The 25,978-nt window shown below is 58.9% G+C and overlaps 1 protein-coding gene across 1 annotated transcript in view; it reads right to left on the reverse strand.

Annotated features, from left to right (window-relative positions):
* Positions 1-25,763, reverse strand: part of LOC144677875 (leucine-rich repeat-containing protein 23-like) — a 28,268-nt gene extending 2,505 nt beyond the window's left edge. Inside the window, exons 1-5 of the mRNA XM_078537873.1 lie at positions 25,572-25,763; positions 23,755-23,864; positions 20,521-20,774; positions 2,271-2,401; positions 101-237 (exon numbers count right to left, since the gene is read on the reverse strand). Of these exons, the coding sequence (XP_078393999.1) occupies positions 101-237; positions 2,271-2,401; positions 20,521-20,774; positions 23,755-23,864; positions 25,572-25,763 (824 nt within the window). The remainder of the gene's footprint in view (positions 1-100; positions 238-2,270; positions 2,402-20,520; positions 20,775-23,754; positions 23,865-25,571) is intronic.
* Between the last annotated feature and the right edge of the window lie 215 nt (positions 25,764-25,978).

A 25,978-nucleotide genomic window follows, 5' to 3' on the forward strand; every position in this document is an offset into this window, starting at 1 on the left:
CGCCACACTGTCGGAGGGTCAGTGCTGAGGGAGAGCCGCACTGTCGGAGGGCCAGTACTGAGGGAGCGCCGCACGGTCGGACGGTCAGTGCTGAGCCTACCTGACGTTGAGGTACTGGAGCGAGGTCATGGCCTCGGAGAATCCGCGCAGGGTTTCGAGGTGGTTGTCGCGGAGATGGAGGGTCTGCAGCCCCGTCAACGCCTCCAGGCCCTCCAGTCGTCTAATGTTGTTACCGGCCTGTGGCACACACAAGAGGCATTGGCGGCTGAGCGGGAGTTCGGGGGAAGAGGTGGGTTACACCCGATGCGCTGGACACCCCGATAACCCCCCCACTAGGGGACACACCTCGGCACCACCCTACACGCCACGCACCGCTTCGGACATGCCCAGCCTGTTCGGGTGTCGTAACCGAGCACTTTACTGAGCAGCGCCTCCCCTTTCCGAGCTTCGCCATGAGCACAGCTGGTGTGTCGGGAGCCGCCATTCGGCCCCTCGAGCCCGCCCTGACCACCCTCCGAGTGGAGAAATCCCTCCTCGTCTCCGTCTTCAACGGGAGGCCCCTCATTCCGAAACTGTGCCCCCCCCTCCACCCCCTCGTTCTAGATCCCTCCCCCCCCCAAACAAGGGGGGAAACATCTCTCTCAGCACCCACCCTGTCAAGGCCCCCCACCGTCAGGATCTCATATGTTTCATTAAGATGGCGCCTCATTCTTCCAAACTCCGACGGGTACAGGGCCCAACCTGCTCAACCTCTCCCTCGTAAGACAAACCCCCCTACCCCCCAACCTTCGTCCCAGGAATCAGCCCGGGGGGAACCTTCTCCGAGCTGCCTCCGATCCGAGTGTATCCCTCCTAAAGGGATTCCAGACCCACAGCGATGTGGTCGACTCTGAGGTGCCGTCTGAATGATGGGACAATCAGGGATGGGGCAATAAGTGCTGGCCTAGGCAGCAACGCCCACATCCCATGGACGAACGGGGAAAAATAAAGGGTAAGGAGACTAAAACTCTATGTAGTACTCTGGCTGCAGACTCACCACGGCCCTGTGTAGTTGTGGCAAGGGTTCCCGGCTTTTATGCTCCATTCCCCTCTTTGCAATGAAAGGCCAACGCTCCATTTGCCTTCCCAGTCGCTTGCTGCATCTGCGAATTCATTTCTTTGCGATTCAGGTACCAGGACGCCCAGATCCCTCCGTCCCTCAAGAGTCCTGCACGTCTCTCTCTCTCTCCATTTCACGTTCCGCTTTTGCGCAGATCCCGGTTGGAATCAGCAGAACTGTCACAGCACAGAATGAGGCCATTTGCTGGCACTCCGAAGGAGTGATTCACCTCGTGCTACTCCTCCCCCCACCCCCCACCACCCCTCGCTCCTTCCGCCAACGGGGAACTGGTCTCCGCACCATTTTCGACTCTGGTCCCGGGCCCCTCGCCATTTCGAGCGCCTCGATCGAATCTCCTCCCGACCTGCCCCTCTCCAATGAAAACGGTCCCGACATTTCCCGATCTTATCCGTGTGGCTGGAGTCAGCGATTCAACCTCGCTGGGGTGGAGCGCTCCCTAAGGTCCACAACCCCTCCGATGGAAGAAACTTCTCCTCGTCTCGAGCTGACCTTTATTCTGCTATTAACACGCTCTGCTATTTTGCTTCTAGACAGTGCTGACCATTATTCTGCTATTAACACGCTCTGCTATTTTGCTTCTAGACAGTGCTGACCATTATTCTGCTATTAACACGCTCTGCTATTTTGCTTCTAGACAGTGCTGACCATTATTCTGCTATTAACACGCTCTGCTATTTTGCTTCCAGACAATGCTGACCTTTATTCTGCTATTAACACACTCTGCTATTTTGCTTGCAGACAATGCTGACCTTTATTCTGCTATTAACACGCTCTGCTATTTTGCATCCAGACAGTACTGACCTTTATTCTGCTATTTGGCTTCCAGAACAGACGCTATTCCCATGTACTCCAAACCAATGCTTTGTATCTTTAACACTCATGATTTTCACTCCCTTCGCCTGTCTTCCCGGACATCTTGGTCCGTTAGTCTCCCTGCCCTGTAACCTCTGCCTCAGCTGTCCTTCCGCTCCACCCCCCCCAGCCCCACCACCACACCCCAGGCCCTCCAGGACCCTCGACTCCCTCGTCGACCCCTCGTCTAACTCCGCCTCAGGTATGTTCGGTGAGCCGGCCTCCCCCACTCTCCACCCCACTCTCCCCACAGCCAAAGGGGAAAGGTCATCTCCGCTCCCGAGACTGTCTAACTCACCAGGTAGAGGTGCCTGAGGTTGGGGAGGTTGAGCCCTGCTGTGGTCTCCAGTAGGTTCCCTCGGAGCTCGAGCGTGTGCAGCTGAGTCAATTTATAAGGGTCCAGGCCGGACATTTCACTAATGTAGTTCCCTAAGCGGAGAGGGAGAGAGAAAGAGAGAGAAAGGGGAAGACAGACAGAGCGGTGAACATAGTGCAGAAAACAATCAACGATCGTAGTCCGTTGAGAGCCCTGACTCTCACTGGGGTACGGGACCCACACACACACACTGACTCTCACTGGGGTACGGGTCCAACACACACACTGACTCTCACAGGGGTACGGGTCCAACACACACACTGACTCTCACTGGGGTAGGGGGCCCACACACACACACACTGATACTCACTGGGGTACGGGTCCCACACACACACACTGACTCTCACTGGGGTACGGGTCCCACACACACACTGACTCTCACTGGGGTACGGGTCCCACACACACACACACTGACTCTCACTGGGGTACAGGTCCCACACACACACACACTGACTCTCACTGGGGTGCGGGTCCCACACACACACACTGACTCTCAATGGGGTACGGGTCCCACACACACACTGACTCTCACTGGGGTACGGGTCCCACACACACACACTGACTCTCAATGGGGTACGGGTCCCACACACACACTGACTCTCACTGGGGTACGGGTCCCACACACACACACTGACTCTCACTGGGGTACGGGTCCCACACACACACTGACTCTCACTGGGGTACGGGTCCCACACACACACACTGACTCTCACTGGGGTACGGGTCCCACTCACACACACTGACTCTCACTGGGGTACGGGTCCCACACACACACTGACTCTCACTGGGGTACGGGTCTCACACACAGTGTCTCACTCTGGGGTACGGGTCCCACACACATACACTGACTCTCACTGGGGTACGGGACCCACACACACACACTGACTCTCACTGGGGTACGAGTCCCACACACACACACACTGACTCTCACTGGGGATTGGGTCCCACACACACACACTGACTCTCACTGGGGTAAAGGTCCCACACACACACTGAATCTCACTGGGGAACGGGTCCCACACACACACTCTGACTCTCACTGGGGTACGGGACCCACACACACACACTGACTCTCACTGGGGTACGGGTCCCACACACACACATTGACTCTCACTGGGGTACGGGTCCCACACAAACACACTGACTCTCACTGGGGTACGGGTCCCACACACACACACTGACTCTCACTGGGGTACGGGTCCCACACACACACACTGACTCTCACTGGGGTACGGGTCCCATACACACACACACTGACCCTCTCTGGGGTGCGGGTCCCACACACACACTGACTCTCACGGGGGTACGGGACACACACACACACTGACTCTCACTGGAGTACGGGACACACACACACACGCACTGACTCTCACTGGGGTACGGGTCCCGCACACACACACTGACTCTCACTGGGGTACGGGTCCTACACACACACTGACTCTCACTGGGGTACGGGTCCCACACACACACACTGACTCTCAATGGGTTACGGGTCCCGCACACACACTGACACTCACTGGGGTACGGGTCCCACACACACACAAACACACACTGTCTCTCACTGGGGTACGGGTCCTACACACACTGACTCTCACTGGGGTACGGGTCCCACACACACACACTGACTCTCAATGGGTTACGGGTCCCGCACACACACTGACACTCACTGGGGTACGGGTCCCACACACAAACAAAAACACACTGTCTCTCACTGGGGTACGGGTCCCACACAATCACTGACTCTCACTGGGGTACGGGTCCCACACACACACTGACTCTCACTGGGGTAGGGGTCCGACACACACACTGACTCTCACTGGGGTGCGGGTGCCACACACACTGACTATCACTGGGGTACGGGTCCCACACACACTGACTCTCACTGGGGTACGGGTCCCACACACACTGACTCTCACTGGGGTACGGGTCTCACCCATACACTGACTCTCACTGGCGTACGGGTCCCACACACACACAATGACTATCACTGGGGTACGGGTACCACACACACACATTGACTCTCACTGGGGTACGGGTCCTACACACACACTGACTCTCACTGGGGTACGGGTCCCACACACACACACTGACTCTCACTGGTGCACGGGTCCCACACACACTGACTCTCACTGGGGAACGGGTCCCAAACGCACACACACTGACTATCACTGGGGTACGGGTCATACATACACACACTGACTCTCACTGGGGTACGGGTCTCACACACTCACTGACTCTCACTGGGGTACGGGTCCCACACACACACACTGACTCTCACTGGGGTACGGGTCTCACACACTCACTGACTCTCACTGGGGTACGGGTCCCACACACACACACTGACTCTCACTGGGGTACGGGTCGCACAAACACACACTGACTCTCACTGGGGTACGGGTCCCACACACACTGACTCTCACTGGGGTACGGATCTCACACACACTGACTCTCACTGGGGTACGGGTCGCACACACACACACTGACTATCACTGGGGTACGGGTCCCACACACACAAACTGACTCTCACTGGGGTACGGGTCCCACACACACACTGACTCTCACTGGGGTACGGGTCCCAAACACACTGACTCTCACGGAGGTACGGGTCCCACACACAGACTGACTCTCACTGGGTTACGGGTCCCACACACACACTGACTCTCACTGTGGTACGGGTCCCACACACACACTCAGTCTCACTGGGGTACGGGTCTCACACACACACTGAATCTCACTGGGGTACGGGACCCACACACACACTGACTCGCACTGGGGTACGGGTCCCACACACACACTGACTCTCACTGGAGTGCGGATCCCACACACACACACTGACTCTCACTGGGGTATGGGTCCCACACACACTGACTCTCACTGGGGTACGGGTCCCACACACACTGACTCGCACTGGGGTACGGGTCCCACACACACTGACTCTCACTGGGGTACGGGTCCCACACACACACTGACTCTCACTGGGGTACGGGTCCCAAACACACACTGACTCTCACTGGGGTACGGGTCCCACACACACACTGACGCTCACCAGGGATCGGGTCCCACACACACACTGACTCTCACTGGGGTACGGGTCCCAAACACACACTGACTCTCACTGAGGTACGGGTCCCACACACACTCACTGACTCTCACTGGGGTACGGGTCCCACACACACTCACTGACTCTCACTGGGGTACGGGTCCCACACACACACTGACTCTCACTGGGGTACGGGTCCCACACACACACTGACTCTCACTGGGGTACGGGTACCACACACACTTACTCTCACTGGGGTATGGGACCCACACACACACTGACTCTCACTGGGGTACGGGTCCCACACACACACTGACTCTCACTAGGTTATGGGTCCCACACACACACACTGACTCTCACGGGGGTACGGGTCCCACACACACACACACTGACTCTCACTGGGGTACGGGACCCACACACACACTGACTCTCACTGGGATACGGGTCCCACACACACACACACTGACTCTCACTGGGTTACGTGTCCCACACACACACACTGACTCTCACGGGGGTACGGGTCCCACACACACACTGACTCTCACTGGGGTACGGGTCCCACACACACACACTGACTCTCACTGGGGTACGGGTCCCACACACACACTGACTCTCACTGGGATACGGGTCCCACACACACACACACTGACTCTCACTGGGTTATGTGTCCCACACACACACACTGACTCTCACGGGGGTACGGGTCCCACACACACACACTGACTCTCACTGGGGTACGGGTCCCACACACACACACTGACTCTCAATGGGGTACGGGTCCCACACAAAAACTGACTCTCACGGGGGTACGGGTCCCACACACACTGACTCTCACTGGGGTAGGGGTCCCACACACAGTCTGACTCTCACAGGGGTACGGGTCCCACACACAATGACTCTCACTGGGGTACGGATCCCACACACACACTGACTCTCACTGGGGTACGGGTCCCAAACACACACTGACTCTCACTGGGGTACGGGTCCCACACACACTCACTGACTCTCACTGGGGTACGGGTCCCACACACACTCACTGACTCTCACTGGGGTACGGGTCCCACACACACACACTGACTCTCACTGGGGTACGGGTCCCACACACACTGACTCTCACTGGGGTATGGGACCCACACACACACACTGACTCTCACTGGGGTACGGGTCCCACACACACTGACTCTCAATGGGGTATGGGACCCACACACACACACTGACTCTCACTGGGGTATGGGACCCACACACACACACTGACTCTCACTGGGGTACGGGTCCCACACACACACTGACTCTTACTGGGGTACGGGTCCCACACACACACTGACTCTCACTGGGATACGGGTCCCACACACACACACACTGACTCTCACTGGGTTATGGGTCCCACACACACACACTGACTCTCACTGGGGTACAGGTCCCACACACACACACTGACTCTCACTGGGGTACGGGTCCCACACGCACACACTGACTCTCACTGGGGTACGGGTCCCACACAAAAACTGACTCTCACGGGGGTACGGGTCCCACACACACACTGACTCTCACTGGGGTACGGGACACACACACGCACTGACTCTCACTGGGGTACGGGTCCCGCACACACACACTGACTCTCACTGGGGTACGGGTCCCACACACACACTGACTCTCACTGGGGTACGGGTCCCACACACACTGACTCTCACTGGGGTACGGGTCCCACACACACACAAACACACACTGTCTCTCACTGGGGTACGGGTCCTACACACACTGACTCTCACTGGGGTATGGGACCCACACACACACACTGACTCTCACTGGGGTAAAGGTCCCACACACACACTGAATCTCACTGGGGTACGGGTCCCACACACACACTCTGACTCTCACTGGGGTACGGGACCCACACACACACACGGACTCTCACTGGGGTACGGGTCCCACACACACACATTGACTCTCACTGGGGTACGGGTCCCACACACACACACTGACTCTCACTGGTGCACGGGTCCCACACACACTGACTCTCACTGGGGTACGGGTCCCAAACGCACACACACTGACTATCACTGGGGTACGGGTCACACATACACACACTGACTCTCACTGGGGTACGGGTCTCACACACTCACTGACTCTCACTGGGGTACGGGTCCCACACACACACACTGACTCTCACTGGGGTACGGGTCCCACACACACACTGACTCTCACTGGGGTACGGGTCCCACACACACACACACTGACTCTCACTGGGGTACAGGTCCCACACACACACACTGACTCTCACTGGGGTGCGGGTCCCACACACACACACTGACTCTCAATGGGGTACGGGTCCCACACACACACTGACTCTCACTGGGGTACGGGTCCCACACACACACACTGACTCTCAATGGGGTACGGGTCCCACACACACACTGACTCTCAATGGGGTACGGGTCCCACACACACACACTGACTCTCACTGGGGTACGGGTCCCACACACACACACTGACTCTCACTGGGGTAAAGGTCCCACACACACACTGACTCTCACTGGGGTACGGGTCCCACACACACACACTGACTCTCACTGGGGTACGGGTCGCACAAACACACACTGACTCTCACTGGGGTACGGATCTCACACACACTGACTCTCACTGGGGTACGGGTCGCACACACACACACTGACTCTCACTGGGGTACGGGTCCCACACACACAAACTGACTCTCACTGGGGTACGGGTCCCACACACACACTGACTCTCACTGGGGTACGGGTCCCAAACACACTGACTCTCACGGGGGTACGGGTCCCACACACACACTGACTCTCACTGGGTTACGGGTCCCACACACACACTGACTCTCACTGTGGTACGGGTCTCACACACACACTGAATCTCACTGGGGTACGGGACCCACACACACACTGACTCGCACTGGGGTACGGGTCCCACACACACACTGACTCTCACTGGAGTGTGGGTCCCACACACACACACTGACTATCACTGGGGTATGGGTCCCACACACACACTGACTCTCACTGGGGTACGGGTCCCACACACAGACTGACTCTCACTGGGGTATGGGTCCCACACACACTGACTCTCACTGGGGTACGGGTCCCACACACACTGACTCGCACTGGGGTACGGGTCCCACACACACTGACTCTCACTGGGGTACGGGTCACACACACACACTGACTCTCACTGGGGTACGGGTCCCACACACACTGACTCTCACTGGGGTACGGGTCCCACACACACACTGACTCTCACTGGGGTACGGGTCCCACACACACACTGACTCTCACCAGGGATCGGGTCCCACACACACACTGACTCTCACTGGGGTACGGGTCCCAAACACACACTGACTCTCACTGAGGTACGGGTCCCACACACACTGACTCTCACTGGGGTACGGGTCCCACACACACACAAACACACACTGTCTCTCACTGGGGTACGGGTCCCACACAAAAACTGACTCTCACGGGGGTACGGGTCCCACACACACACTGACTCTCACTGGGGTACGGGACACACACACGCACTGACTCTCACTGGGGTACGGGTCCCGCACACACACACTGACTCTCACTGGGGTAAGGGTCCCACACACACACTGACTCTCACTGGGGTACGGGTCCCACACACACTGACTCTCACTGGGGTACGGGTCCCACACACACACACTGACTCTCACTGGGGTACGGGTCCTACACACACTGACTCTCACTGGGGTATGGGACCCACACACACACACTGACTCTCACTGGGGTACGGGTCCCACACACACACACTGACTCTCACTGGCGTACGGGTCCCACACACACACTGACTCTCAATGGGGTACGGGTCCCACACACAAAATGACTCTCACTGGGGTACGGGTCCCACACTCACTGACTCTCACTGGGGTATGGGACCCACACACACACTGACTCTCACTGGGGTACGGGTCCCACACACACACTGACTCTCACTGGGTTATGGGTCCCACACACACACACTGACTCTCACGGGGGTACGGGTCCCACACACACACACACTGACTCTCACTGGGGTACGGGACCCACACACACACTGACTCTTACTGGGGTACGGGTCCCACACACACACTGACTCTCACTGGGATACGGGTCCCACACACACACACACTGACTCTCACTGGGTTATGTGTCCCACACACACACACTGACTCTCACGGGGGTACGGGTCCCACACACACACACTGACTCTCACTGGGGTACGGGTCCCACACACACACACTGACTCTCAATGGGGTACGGGTCCCACACAAAAACTGACTCTCACGGGGGTACGGGTCCCACACACACACTGACTCTCACTGGGGTACGGGACACACACACACACTGACTCTCACTGGGGTACGGGTCCCACACACACACGCACTGACTCTCACAGGGGTACGGGTCCCGCACACACACACTGACTCTCACTTGGGTACGGGTCCCACACACACTGACTCTCACTGGGGTACGGGTCCCACACACACTGACTCTCACTTGGGTACGGGTCCCACACACACTGACTCTCACTGGGGTACGGGTCCCACACACACACACTGACTCTCACTGGGGTACGGGTCCCACACACACACTGACTCTCACTGGGATACGGGTCACACACACACACACACTGACTCTCACTGGGGTACGGGTCCCACACACACACACACACTGACTCTCACTGGGGTATAGGTCCCACACACACACACTGACTCTCACTGGGGTAGGGGTCCCACACACACACTGACTCTCACAGGGGTACGGGTCCCACACACACTGACTCTCACTGGGGTACGGATCCCACACACACTGACTCTCACTGGGGTACGGATCCCACACACACTGACTCTCACTGGGGTACGTGTCCCAAACACACACTGACCCTCACTGGGGTACGGGTCCCACACACACTCACTGACTCTCACTGGGGTACGGGTCCCACACACACTCACTGACTCTCACTGGGGTACGGGTCCCACACACACACACTGCCTCTCACTGGGGTACGGGTCCCACACACACTGACTCTCACTGGGGTATGGGACCCACACACACACACACTGACTCTCACTGGGGTACGGGTCCCACACACACACACTGACTCTCACTGGGGTACGGGTCCCACACAAAAACTGACTCTCACGGGGGTACGGGTCCCACACACACACTGACTCTCACTGGGGTACGGGACACACACACGCACTGACTCTCACTGGGGTACGGGTCCCGCACACACACACTGACTCTCACTGGGGTACGGGTCCCACACACACTGACTCTCACTGGGGTACGGGTCCCACACACACACAAACACACACTGTCTCTCACTGGGGTACGGGTCCTACACACACTGACTCTCACTGGGGTATGGGACCCACACACACACACTGACTCTCACTGGGGTACGGGTCCCACACACACACTGACTCTCTCTGGGGTGCGGGTCCCACACACACACTGACTCTCACGGGGGTACGGGTCCCACACACACACTGACTCTCTCTGGGGTGCGGGTCCCACACACACACACACTGACTCTCACTGGGGTACGGGTCCCACACACACACTGACTCTCACTGGGTTACGGGTCCCACACACACACTGACTCTCACTGTGGTACGGGTCCCACACACACACTCAGTCTGACTGGGGTACGGGTCTCACACACACACTGAATCTCACTGGGGTACGGGACCCACACACACACTGACTCGCACTGGGGTACGGGTCCCACACACACACTGACTCTCACTGGAGTGTGGATCCCACACACACACACTGACTATCACTGGGGTATGGGTCCCACACACACACTGACTCTCACTGGGGTACGGGTTCCACACACAGACTGACTCTCACTGGGGTATGGGTCCCACACACACTGACTCTCACTGGGGTACGGGTCCCACACACACTGACTCGCACTGGGGTACGGGTCCCACACACACTGACTCTCACTGGGGTACGGGTCACACACACACACTGACTCTCACTGGGGTACGGGTCCCACACACACACTGACTCTCACTGGGGTACGGGTCCCACACACACACTGACTCTCACCAGGGATCGGGTCCCACACACACACTGACTCTCACTGGGGTACGGGTCCCAAACACACACTGACTCTCACTGAGGTACGGGTCCCACACACACTCACTGACTCTCACTGGGGTACGGGTCCCACACACACTCACTGACTCTCAATGGGGTACGGGTCCCACACACACACTGACTCTCACTGGGGTACGGGTCCCACACACACACTGACTCTCACTGGGGTACGGGTACCACACACACCGACTCTCACTGGGGTATGGGACCCACACACACACTGACTCTCACTGGGGTACGGGTCCCACACACACACTGACTCTCACTGGGTTATGGGTCCCACACACACACACTGACTCTCACGGGGGTACGGGTCCCACACACACACACACTGACTCTCACTGGGGTACGGGACCCACACACACACTGACTCTCACTGGGGTACGGGTCCCACACACACACTGACTCTCACTGGGATACGGGTCCCACACACACACACACTGACTCTCACTGGGTTATGTGTCCCCCACACACACACTGGCTCTCACGGGGGTACGGGTCCCACACACACACACTGACTCTCACTGGGGTACGGGTCCCACACACACACACTGACTCTCAATGGGGTACGGGTCCCACACAAAAACTGACTCTCACGGGGGTACGGGTCCCACACACACACTGACTCTCACTGGGGTACGGGACACACACACACACTGACTCTCACTGGGGTACGGGTCCCACACACACACGCACTGACTCTCACTGGGGTACGGGTCCCGCACACACACACTGACTCTCACTGGGGTACGGGTCCCACACACACACTGACTCTCACTGGGGTACGGGTCCCACACACACACACTGACTCTCACTGGGGTACGGGTCCAACACACACACTGACTCTCACTGGGGTACGGGTCACACACACACACACACTGACTCTCACTGGGGTACGGGTCCCACACACACACACTGACTCTCATTGGGGTACGGGTCCCACACACACACATTGACTCTCACTGGGGTACGGGTCCCACACACACACATTGACTCTCACTGGGGTATGGGTCCTACAAACACACTGACTCTCACTGGGGTACGGGTCCCACACACACACACTGACTCTCACTGGGGCACGGGACCCACACACACACACTGACTCTCACTGGGGTACGGGTCCCACACACACACACACTGACTCTCACTGGGGTACAGGTCCCACACACACACACTGACTCTCACTGGGGTAGGGGTCCCACACACACACTGACTCTCACAGGGGTACGGGTCCCACACACACTGACTCTCACTGGGGTACGGATCCCACACACACTGACTCTCACTGGGGTACGGGTCCCAAACACACACTGACTCTCACTGGGGTACGGGTCCCACACACACTCACTGACTCTCACTGGGGTACGGGTCCCACACACACTCACTGACTCTCACTGGGATACGGGTCCCACACACACACACTGACTCTCACTGGGGTACAGGTCCCACACACACTGACTCTCACTGGGGTATGGGACCCACACACACACACTGACTCTCACTGGGGTACGGGTCCCACACACACTGACTCTCACTGGGGTATGGGACCCACACACACACACTGACTCTCACTGGGGTATGGGACCCACACACACACACTGACTCTCACTGGGGTACGGGTCCCACACACACACTGACTCTCACTGGGGTACGGGTCCCACACACACACTGACTCTCACTGGGATACGGGTCCCACACACCACACACACTGACTCTCACTGGGTTATGGGTCCCACACACACACACTGACTCTCACTGGGGTACAGGTCCCACACACACACACTGACTCTCACTGGGGTACGGGTCCCACACGCACACACTGACTCTCACTGGGGTACGGGTCCCACACAAAAACTGACTCTCACGGGGGTACGGGTCCCACACACACACTGACTCTCACTGGGGTACGGGACACACACACGCACTGACTCTCACTGGGGTACGGGTCCCGCACACACACACTGACTCTCACTGGGGTAAGGGTCCCACACACACACTGACTCTCACTGGGGTACGGGTCCCACACACACTGACTCTCACTGGGGTACGGGTCCCACACACACACACTGACTCTCACTGGGGTACGGGTCCTACACACACTGACTCTCACTGGGGTATGGGACCCACACACACACACTGACTCTCACTGGGGTACGGGTCCCACACACACACACTGACTCTCACTGGCGTACGGGTCCCACACACACACTGACTCTCAATGGGGTACGGGTCCCACACACAAAATGACTCTCACTGGGGTACGGGTCCCACACTCACTGACTCTCACTGGGGTATGGGACCCACACACACACTGACTCTCACTGGGGTACGGGTCCCACACACACACTGACTCTCACTGGGTTATGGGTCCCACACACACACACTGACTCTCACGGGGGTACGGGTCCCACACACACACACACTGACTCTCACTGGGGTACGGGACCCACACACACACTGACTCTTACTGGGGTACGGGTCCCACACACACACTGACTCTCACTGGGATACGGGTCCCACACACACACACACTGACTCTCACTGGGTTATGTGTCCCACACACACACACTGACTCTCACGGGGGTACGGGTCCCACACACACACACTGACTCTCACTGGGGTACGGGTCCCACACACACACACTGACTCTCAATGGGGTACGGGTCCCACACAAAAACTGACTCTCACGGGGGTACGGGTCCCACACACACACTGACTCTCACTGGGGTACGGGACACACACACACACTGACTCTCACTGGGGTACGGGTCCCACACACACACGCACTGACTCTCACAGGGGTACGGGTCCCGCACACACACACTGACTCTCACTTGGGTACGGGTCCCACACACACTGACTCTCACTGGGGTACGGGTCCCACACACACTGACTCTCACTTGGGTACGGGTCCCACACACACACACTGACTCTCACTGGGGTACGGGTCCCACACACACACTGACTCTCACTGGGATACGGGTCACACACACACACACACTGACTCTCACTGGGGTACGGGTCCCACACACACACACACTGACTCTCACTGGGGTATAGGTCCCACACACACACACTGACTCTCACTGGGGTAGGGGTCCCACACACACACTGACTCTCACAGGGGTACGGGTCCCACACACACTGACTCTCACTGGGGTACGGATCCCACACACACTGACTCTCACTGGGGTACGGATCCCACACACACTGACTCTCACTGGGGTACGTGTCCCAAACACACACTGACCCTCACTGGGGTACGGGTCCCACACACACTCACTGACTCTCACTGGGGTACAGGTCCCACACACACTCACTGACTCTCACTGGGGTACGGGTCCCACACACACACACTGCCTCTCACTGGGGTACGGGTCCCACACACACTGACTCTCACTGGGGTATGGGACCCACACACACACACACTGACTCTCACTGGGGTACGGGTCCCACACACACACACTGACTCTCACTGGGGTACGGGTCCCACACAAAAACTGACTCTCACGGGGGTACGGGTCCCACACACACACTGACTCTCACTGGGGTACGGGACACACACACGCACTGACTCTCACTGGGGTACGGGTCCCGCACACACACACTGACTCTCACTGGGGTACGGGTCCCACACACACTGACTCTCACTGGGGTACGGGTCCCACACACACACAAACACACACTGTCTCTCACTGGGGTACGGGTCCTACACACACTGACTCTCACTGGGGTATGGGACCCACACACACACACTGACTCTCACTGGGGTACGGGTCCCACACACACACTGACTCTCTCTGGGGTGCGGGTCCCACACACACACTGACTCTCACGGGGGTACGGGTCCCACACACACACTGACTCTCTCTGGGGTGCGGGTCCCACACACACACACACTGACTCTCACTGGGGTACGGGTCCCACACACACACTGACTCTCACTGGGGTACGGGTCCCAACACACACTGACTCTCAATGGGGTACGGGTCCCACACAAAAACTGACTCTCACGGGGGTACGGGTCCCACACACACTGACTCTCACTGGGGTACGGGACCCACACACACTGACTCTCAATGGGGTACGGGTCCCACACACACTGACTCTCACTAGGGTACGGGTCCCACACACACACACTGACTCTCACGGGGGTACAGGTCCCACACACACACTGACTCTCACTGGGGTACGGGTCCCACACACACACTGACTGTCACTGGGGTACGGGTCCCACACACACACACTGACTCTCACTGGGGTACGGGTCCCACACACTCACTGACTCTCACTGGGGTACGGGTCCCACACACACTGACTCTCACTGGGGTAGGGGTCCCACACACACACACACACACACACACTGACTCTCACTGGGGTACGGGTCTCACACACACTGACTCTCACTGGGGTACAGGTCCCACACACACACACTGACTCTCACTGGGGTAGGGGTCCCACACACACACTGACTCTCACAGGGGTACGGGTCCCACACACACTGACTCGCACTGGGGTACGGGTCCCACACACACACTGACTCGCACTGGGGTACGGGTCCCACACACACACTGACTCTCACTGAGGTACGGGTCCCACACACACTCACTGACTCTCACTGGGGTACGGGTCCCACACACACTCACTGACTCTCACTGGGGTACGGGTCCCACACACACACTGACTCTCACTGGGGTACGGGTCCCACACACACACTGACTCTCACTGGGGTACGGGTCACACACACACTGACTCTCACTGGGGTATGGGACCCACACACACACTGACTCTCACTGGGGTACGGGTCCCACACACACACTGACTCTCACTGGGTTATGGGTCCCACACACACACACTGACTCTCACGGGGGTACGGGTCCCACACACACACACACTGACTCTCACTGGGGTATGGGACCCACACACACACTGACTCTCACTGGGGTACGGGTCCCACACACACACTGACTCTCACTGGGATACGGGTCCCACACACACACACTGACTCTCACTGGGTTATGTGTCCCACACAGACACACTGACTCTCACGGGGGTACGGGTCCCACACACACACACACTGACTCTCACTGGGGTACGGGTCCCACACACACACACTGACTCTCACTGGGATACGGGTCACACACACACACACACACACACTGACTCTCACTGGGGTACGGGTCCCACACACACACACTGACTCTCATTGGGGTACGGGTCTCACCCACACACTGACTCTCACTGGCGTACGGGTCCCACACACACACATTGACTCTCACTGGGGTACGGGTCCCACACACACACATTGACTCTCACTGGGGTATGGGTCCTACAAACACACTGACTCTCACTGGGGTACGGGTCCCACACACACACACTGACTCTCACTGGGGCACGGGACCCACACACACACACTGACTCTCACTGGGGTACGGGTCCCACACACACACACACTGACTCTCACTGGGGTACAGGTCCCACACACACACACTGACTCTCACTGGGGTAGGGGTCCCACACACACACACTGACTCTCACTGGGGTACGGGTCCCACACACACACACTGACTCTCACTGGGGTACGGGTCCCACACACACTGACTCTCACTGGGGTACGGGTCCCACACACACTCACTGACTCTCACTGGGGTACGGGTCCCACACACACTCACTGACTCTCACTGGGGTACGGGTCCCACACACACACTGACTCTCACTGGGGTACGGGTCCCACACACACTGACTCTCACTGGGGTATGGGACCCACACACACACACTGACTCTCACTGGGGTACGGGTCCCACACACACTGACTCTCACTGGGGTATGGGACCCACACACACTGACTCTCACTGGGGTACGGTACCCACACACACACTGACTCTCACTGGGATACGGGTCCCACACACACACACACTGACTCTCACTGGGTTATGGGTCCCTCACACACACACTGACTCTCACTGGGGTACAGGTCCCACACACACACACTGACTCTCACTGGGGTACGGGTCCCACACGCACACACTGACTCTCACTGGGGTACGGGTCCCACACACACACACTGACTCTCACTGGGGTACGGGTCCCACAGAAAAACTGACTCTCACGGGGGTACGGGACACACACACGCACTGACTCTCACTGGGGTATGGGACCCACACACACACACTGACTCTCACTGGGGTACGGGTCCCACACACACACTGACTCTCTCTGGGGTACGGGTCCCACACACACACTGACTCTCTCTGGGGTGCGGGTCCCACACACACTGACTCTCACTGGGGTACGGGTCCCACACACACACACTGACTCTCACGGGGGTACGGGTCCCACACACACACTGACTCTCACTGGGGTACGGGTCCCACACACACACTGACTCTCAATGGGGTACGGGTCCCACACAAAAACTGACTCTCACGGGGGTACGGGTCCCACACACACACACTGACTCTCACTGGGGTACGGGTCCCCCACACACACTGACTCTCACTGGGGTAGGGGTCCTACACACACACACACTGACTGTCACTGGGGTATGGGTCCCACACACACACACTGACTCTCACTGGGGTACGGGTCCCACACACTCACTGACTCTCACTGGGGTAGGGGTCCCACACACACACACTGACTCTCACTGGGGTACGGGTCCCACACACACACTGACTCTCACTGGGGTAGGGGTCCCACACACACACTGACTCTCACAGGGGTGCGGGTCCCACACACACTGACTCGCACTGGGGTACGGGTCCCACACACACTGACTCGCACTGGGGTACGGGTCCCACACACACACACACTGACTCTCACTGGGGTACGGGTCCCACCCACACACACTGGCTCTCACTGGGGTACGGGTCCCACCCACACACACTGACTCTCACTGGGGTACGGGTCTCACCCACACACACTGACTCTCACTGGGGTACGGGTCCCACCCACACACACTGACTCTCACTGGGGTATGGGTCCCACACACACACACTGACTCTCAATGGGGAACGGGTCCCACACACACACACTGACTCTCACTGGGGTACGGGTCCCACACACTCACACACTGACTCTCAGTGGGGTACGGGTCCCACCCACACACACTGACTCTCACTGGGGTATGGGTCCCACACACACACTGACTGTCACTGGGTTACGGGTCCCACCCACACACACTGACTCTCACTGGGGTATGGGTCCCACACACACACTGACTCTCACTGGGGTACGGGTCCCACACACACACACTGACTCTCACTGGGGTACGGGTCCCACACACACACACTGACTCTCACTGGGGTACGGGCCCCACATACACACTGACTCTCACTGGGTTACAGGTCCCACACACACACTGACTCGCACTGGGGTACGGGTCCCACACACACACACTGACTCGCACTGGGGTACGGGTCTCACACACACACACTGACTCTCACTGGGGTACGGGTCTCAGACACACACTGACTCTCACTGGGGTACGGGTCCCACACACACACTGACTCTCACTGGGGTACGGGTCCCACACACACACTGACTCTCACTGGGGTACGGGTCCCACCCACACACACTGACTCTCACTGGGGTACGGGTCTCACCCACACACTGACTCTCACTGGGGTACGGGTCCCACACACACACACACTGACTCTCACTGGGGTATGGGTCCCACCCACACACACTGACTCTCACTGGGGTATGGGTCCCACACACACACTGACTCTCACTGGGGTACGGGTCCCACACACACACACACACTGACTCGCACTGGGGTACGGGTCCCACACACACACACTGACTCTCACTGGAGTGCGGGTCCCTCACACACACCCACACTGACTATCACTGGGGTACGGGTCCCACACACACACACTGACTCTCACTGGGGTACGGGTCCCACACACACACACTGACTCTCACTGGGGTACGGGTCCCACACACACACACTTACTCTCACTGGGGTACGGGTCCCACACACACACACTGACTCTCACTGGGGTACGGGTCCCACACACACACACTGACTCTCACTGGGGTATGGGTCCCACACACACACACTGACTCTCACTGGGGTACGGGTCCCACACACACACTGACTCTCACTGGGGTACGGGTCTCACACACACACTGACTCTCACTGGGGTACGGGTCCCACACACACTGACTCTCACTGGGATACGGGTCCCACACACACACACTGACTCTCACTGGGGTACGGGTCCCACACACACACACTGACTCTCACTGGGGTACGGGTCCCACACACACACTGACTCTCACTGGCGTACGGGTCCCACACACACTGACTCTCACTGGGATACGGGTCCCACACACACACACTGACTCTCACTGGGGTACGGGTCCCACACACACACACTGACTCTCACTGGGGTACGGGTCCCACACACACACTGACTCTCACTGGGGTACGGGTCCCACACACACTGACTCTCACTGGGATACGGGTCCCACACACACACACTGACTCTCACTGGGGTACGGGTCCCACACACACACACTGACTCTCACTGGGGTACGAGTCCCACACACACACACTGACTCTCACTGGGGTACGGGTCCCACACACACATACTGACTCTCACTGGGGTACGGGTCCCACACACACACACTGACTCTCACTGGGGTACGGGTCCCACACACACACACTGACTCTCACTGGGGTACGGGTCCCACACACACACTGACTCTCACTGGGGCACGGGTCTCACACACACACACTGACTCTCACTGGGGTACGGGTCCCACACACACACACTGACTCTCACTGGGGCACGGGTCTCACACACACACACTGACTCTCACTGGGGTACGGGTCCCACACACACACACTGACTCTCACTGGGGTACGGGTCCCACACACACACACTGACTATCACTGGGGTACGGGTCACACACACACACTGACTCTCACTGGGGTACGGTCCTGTGGAGTTTGGGAGAGGGCTGTATCTCCAGAGTACAGCCTTACCTGACAAGTTTAGCTTTTCCAGAAGGGGGTGGTCAATTCCCTCCATGTCCTTGACCCGATTCTTGGCCAGGCTGAGGACCTGCAGGAAGGGCATCTCCTCGATTCTGGCGCTGGTCAGGTAGTTCTCGTCCGCGCACAGCCACAACAGCTGGCTGAGGTTGGCCAGGGGGGAGATGTCCTGCAGGTAGTTGGCCGACACGTCCACATAGCGCAGATGGATGAACGGACGGATGGCGTTAATGTCGGTCAGCCCACTGGGGAAGGGGTTGAGGCGGAGAGGAGGGTGAGGGGGCCGGGGCGGAGAGAGACAGAGAGAGAGGCAGAGAGAGAGACAGAGGCAGAGACAGAGAGAGAGACAGAGAGAGAGACAGAGAGAGAGACAGAGAGAGACAGAGTGTGAGATAGAGACAGAGAGAGAGAGAGACAGAGAGAAATAGAGAGTGAGGCGGACAGAGAATGAGAGAAAGAGACAAATCGTGAGAGAGAGGGAGGGAGACAGTGAGTGAGAGAGAGAGAGAGACAGAGAGAGAGAAAGAGAGAGAGACAGAGAGAGAGAGACAGAGAGAGAGAGTGAGACAGAGAGAGAGAGACAGAGAGAGAGAGACAGAGAGAGAGACAGAGAGAGAGAGACAGAGACAGAGAGAGACAGAGAGAGACGCAGGGAGTGAGAGAGAGAGATAGAGAGAGAGGGAGAGAGAGAGAGAGACAGAGAGAGAGAGAGACAGAGTGTGAGATAGAGACAGAGAGAGAGAGAGACAGAGAGAAATAGAGAGTGAGGCGGACAGAGAATGAGAGAAAGAGACAAATCGTGAGAGATAGAGGGAGACAGTGAGTGAGAGAGAGAGAGAGAGAGAGAGACAGAGGGAGAGACAGAGAGAGAGAGAGAGAGAGAGACAGAGAGAGTGAGACAGAGAGTGAGACAGAGAGTGAGACAGGGAGTGAGACAGGGAGTGAGACAGAGAGTGAGACAGAGAGAGAGACAGAGAGAGAGAGAGACAGAGAGAAATAGAGAGTGAGGGGGACAGAGAATGAGAGAAAGAGACAAATCGTGAGAGAGAGGGAGGGAGACAGTGAGTGAGAGAGAGAGAGAGACAGAGAGAGAGAAAGAGAGAGAGACAGAGAGAGAGAGACAGAGAGAGAGAGTGAGACAGAGAGAGAGAGACAGAGAGAGAGACAGAGAGAGAGACAGAGAGAGAGACAGAGAGAGAGACAGAGAGAGAGAGAGACAGAGAGAGAGAGACAGAGAGAGAGAGACAGAGAGAGACAGAGAGAGACGCAGGGAGTGAGAGAGAGAGATAGAGAGAGAGGGAGAGAGAGAGAGAGACAGAGAGAGAGAGAGACAGAGTGTGAGATAGAGACAGAGAGAGAGAGAGACAGAGAGAAATAGAGAGTGAGGCGGACAGAGAATGAGAGAAAGAGACAAATCGTGAGAGATAGAGGGAGACAGTGAGTGAGAGAGAGAGAGAGAGAGAGAGACAGAGGGAGAGACAGAGAGAGAGAGAGAGAGAGAGACAGAGAGAGTGAGACAGAGAGTGAGACAGGGAGTGAGACAGGGAGTGAGACAGAGAGTGAGACAGAGAGAGAGACAGAGAGAGAGACAGAGAGACAGAGAGAGACAGAGAGTGAGACAGAGAGTGAGAGACAGAGAGAGAGAGAGATGGAGAGAGTGAGAGAGAGGGATGGAGAGAGACAGAGAGAGACAGATGGAGAGGCAAATGGAGAGGGGCCAGGGGAAGAGAGGGGAGACGGATGGTGATAGAGAGAGAGAGAAAGTTTGATCCATTTCAAATGCATCCAGTCACATCATAATTCCCCCCCCCCTCGAATATCACCCTCTGTACAACGCGGTATATTTACTATTCACTCTCCCCCCCTCTCAAATATCACAGTGCGGCGCTCCCTCAGCACTGACCCTCCGACAGTGCGGCGCTCCCTCAGCACTGACCCTCCGACAGTGCGGCGCTCCCTCAGCACTGACCCTCCGACAGTGCGGCGCTCCCTCAGCGCTGACCCTCCGACAGTGCGGCGCTCCCTCAGCGCTGACCCTCCGACAGTGCGGCGCTCCCTCAGCGCTGACCCTCCGACAGTGCGGCGCTCCCTCAGCGCTGACCCTCCGACAGTGCGGCGCTCCCTCAGCGCTGACCCTCCGACAGTGCGGCTCTCCCTCAGCACTGACCCTCCGACAGTGCGGCGCTCACTCAGTACTGACCCTTCGACAGTGCGGCGCTCCCTCAGCGCTGACCCTCCGACAGTGCGGCTCTCCCTCAGCGCTGACCCTCCGACAGTGCGGCTCTCCCTCAGCACTGACCCTCCGACAGTGCGGCGCTCCCTCAGCGCTGACCCTCCGACAGTGCGGCGCTCCCTCAGCGCTGACCCTCCGACAGTGCGGCTCTCCCTCAGCACTGACCCTCCGACAGTGCGGCGCTCCCTCAGTACTGACCCTTCGACAGTGCGGCGCTCCCTCAGCGCTGACCCTCCGACAGTGCGGCGCTCCCTCAGCGCTGACCCTCCGACAGTGCGGCTCTCCCTCAGCGCTGACCCTCCGACAGTGCGGCTCTCCCTCAGCGCTGACCCTCCGACAGTGCGGCGCTCCCTCAGCGCTGACCCTCCGACAGTGCGGCTCTCCCTCAGTACTGACCCTCCGACAGTGCGGCGCTCCCTCAGTACTGACCCTTCGACAGTGCAGCGCTCCCTCAGCGCTGACCCTCCGACAGTGCGGCTCTCCCTCAGCACTGACCCTCCGACAGTGCGGCTCTCCCTCAGTACTGACCCTCCGAAAGTGCGGCTCTCCCTCAGTACTGACCCTCTGACTGTGCGGCGCTCCCTCAGCACTGACCCTCCGACAGTGCAGCGCTCCCTCAGCGCTGACCCTCCGACAGTGCGGCTCTCCCTCAGCACTGACCCTCCGACAGTGCGGCTCTCCCTCAGCGCTGACCCTCCGACAGTGCGGCTCTCCCTCAGCGCTGACCCTCCGACAGTGCAGCACTCCCTCAGCACTGACCCTCCGACAGTGCGGCTCTCCCTCAGCGCTGACCCTCCGACAGTGCGGCTGTCCCTCAGTACTGACCCTCCGACAGTGCGGCTCTCCCTCAGCACTGACCCTCTGACAGTGAGGCTCTCCCTCAGCACTGACCCTCCGACAGTGCGGCTCTCCCTCAGTACTGACCCTCTGACTGTGCGGCGCTCCCTCAGCACTGACCCTCCGACAGTGCAGCGCTCCCTCAGCATACTCACTGATCCTTCAAGTCTACACGGACGTAGGCGTGCGAGAGTGCGTTCCCCGTTTTGCTGAGTAGGGATAGGCTCTCCGACAGGATCTCCATGGTTAAGGGATGCCATTCGAGCTGAATGGAGGGAATGGGAGTCAGAGGTGAGCCTGGGGAGTAGTGAATGGTGTCCCCATTACCCAGGGGGTGGATAGGGGGCTGTCCCCATTACCCAGGGGGCCGGAGAGGGGGATGTCCCCATTACCCAGTGGGAAGGAGAGGGGGCTGTCCCCATTACGCAGGGGGCCGGAGAGGGGGATGTCCCCATTACCCAGGGGGCGGAGAGGGGGACGTCCCCATTACCCAGGGGATGGAGAGGGGGATGTCCCCATTACCCAGTGGGAAGGAGAGGGGGATGTCCCCATTACCCAGTGGGAAGGAGAGGGGGATGTCCCCATTACCCAGGGGGCGGAGATGGGGATGTCCCCATTACCCAGGGGCCGGAGAGGGGTAAGTCCCCATTACCCAGGGGCCGGAGAGGGGGATGTCCCCATTACCCATGGGGGCGGAGAGGTGGACGTCCCCATTACCCAGGGGGCCGGAGAGGGGGGTGTCCGCATTACCCAGGGGGCGGAGATGGGGATGTCCCCATTACCCAGGGGCCGGAGAGGGGGATGTCCCCATTACCCAGGGGGCGGAGAGGGGGATGTCCCCATTACCCAGGGGGTGGAGAGGTGGACGTCCCCATTACCCAGGGGGCCGGAGAGGGTGATGTTCCCATTACCCAGGGGGCCGGATAGGGGGGTGTCCCCATTTCCCAGGGGGCAGAGAGGGGGATGTCCCCATTACCCAGGGGGCGGAGAGGGGGATGTCCCCATTACCCAGGGGGCGGAGAGGGCGCTGTCCCCATTACCCAGGGGCCGGAGAGGGTGATGTTCCCATTACCCAGGGGGCCGGATAGGGGGGTGTCCCCATTTCCCAGGGGGCAGAGAGGGGGATGTCCCCATTACCCAGGGGGCGGAGAGGGGGATGTCCCCATTACCCAGGGGGCGGAGAGGGCGCTGTCCCCATTACCCAGTGGGCGGAGAGGGGGGATGTCCCCATTACCCAGTGGGCGGAGAGGGGGGATGTCCCCATTACCCAGGGGGCGGAGAGGGGGGATGTCCCCATTACCCGGGGGGGCGGAGAGGGGGATGTCCCCATTATCCAGGGGGCGGAGAGGGGGATGTCCCGAATACCCATCGCGGTCCCGCGTTTCTAGGGGAGGTTCGCCGATGAGAGAGTCACAGCGAGACATTGCACCGCACAGGCGCGGTCCTGAACAAACACACACACAGGAACAGGTCCACACTCGCACAGGTTCCTGCGCAGGCACAGGCGCACGCACAAAGTCACAGTCGCTCGCACAAAGTCACAGGCGCTCGCACAGGCACTCGCACAAAGTCACAGGCGCTCGCACAAAGTCACAGGCGCTCGCACAGGCACTTGCACAAAGTCACAGGCGCTCGCACAGGCACGGGCGCTCGCACAGGCACTCGCACAAAGTCACAGGCGCTCGCACAGGCACGGGGCGCTCGCACAGGCACGGGCGCTCGCACAGGCACGGGCGCTCGCACAGGCACGGGCGCTCGCACAGGCACGCCGGCAGCCACAGGCGCCGACAGACACATGGCACCGACAGGCGCAGGCACAAGCGCCGACAGACACATGGCACAAGCGCCGACACAGGCGCCGACAGACGCCGGCACAGGCGCCGACACAGGCACCGCAAGACACAGGCACAGGCATGGGGCAGAGGCAGACGCACCAACACCCGAACACACACAGCCACCAACACAGACGGACATTCAGGCGCCGACAGACGCAGGCACAGGCGTCGACAGACACACAGCACCGACAGGCGCTGACACAGGCAGCGCACTGGCGCCCAGCTCCGAGCACCTGGTCCACTCTGTCATCCTCGCTGCCTGACTGCTGTCTACCAGACTCGCCATCGTCCCTGCTCTCAATGTCGGTGTCTGCCTCGGACTCAGACATTGTCTAGACGGCTGCAGGTCTGCAGTTGCTCGGAGCTGGTCCTGGAAGAGTGAGGGGAGGAGAGGCAGAGGTCAGGCACTCTATCTGTCACTCGGATCAGCCCGTTACCCCCTCCCACGACGCACGTTACAATCATTCAGGGACCCTCCCTCCCTTCTTCCCTCCTCTCTCTCCCATCTCTCTTCCTCCCCCCTCCCTCCCTCCCTCCCATCTCT

Source organism: Cetorhinus maximus, unplaced genomic scaffold, assembly GCF_964194155.1.
Source record: "Cetorhinus maximus unplaced genomic scaffold, sCetMax3.hap1.1 HAP1_SCAFFOLD_3215, whole genome shotgun sequence".
In the NCBI taxonomy this organism is placed as follows: domain Eukaryota; kingdom Metazoa; phylum Chordata; class Chondrichthyes; order Lamniformes; family Cetorhinidae; genus Cetorhinus; species Cetorhinus maximus.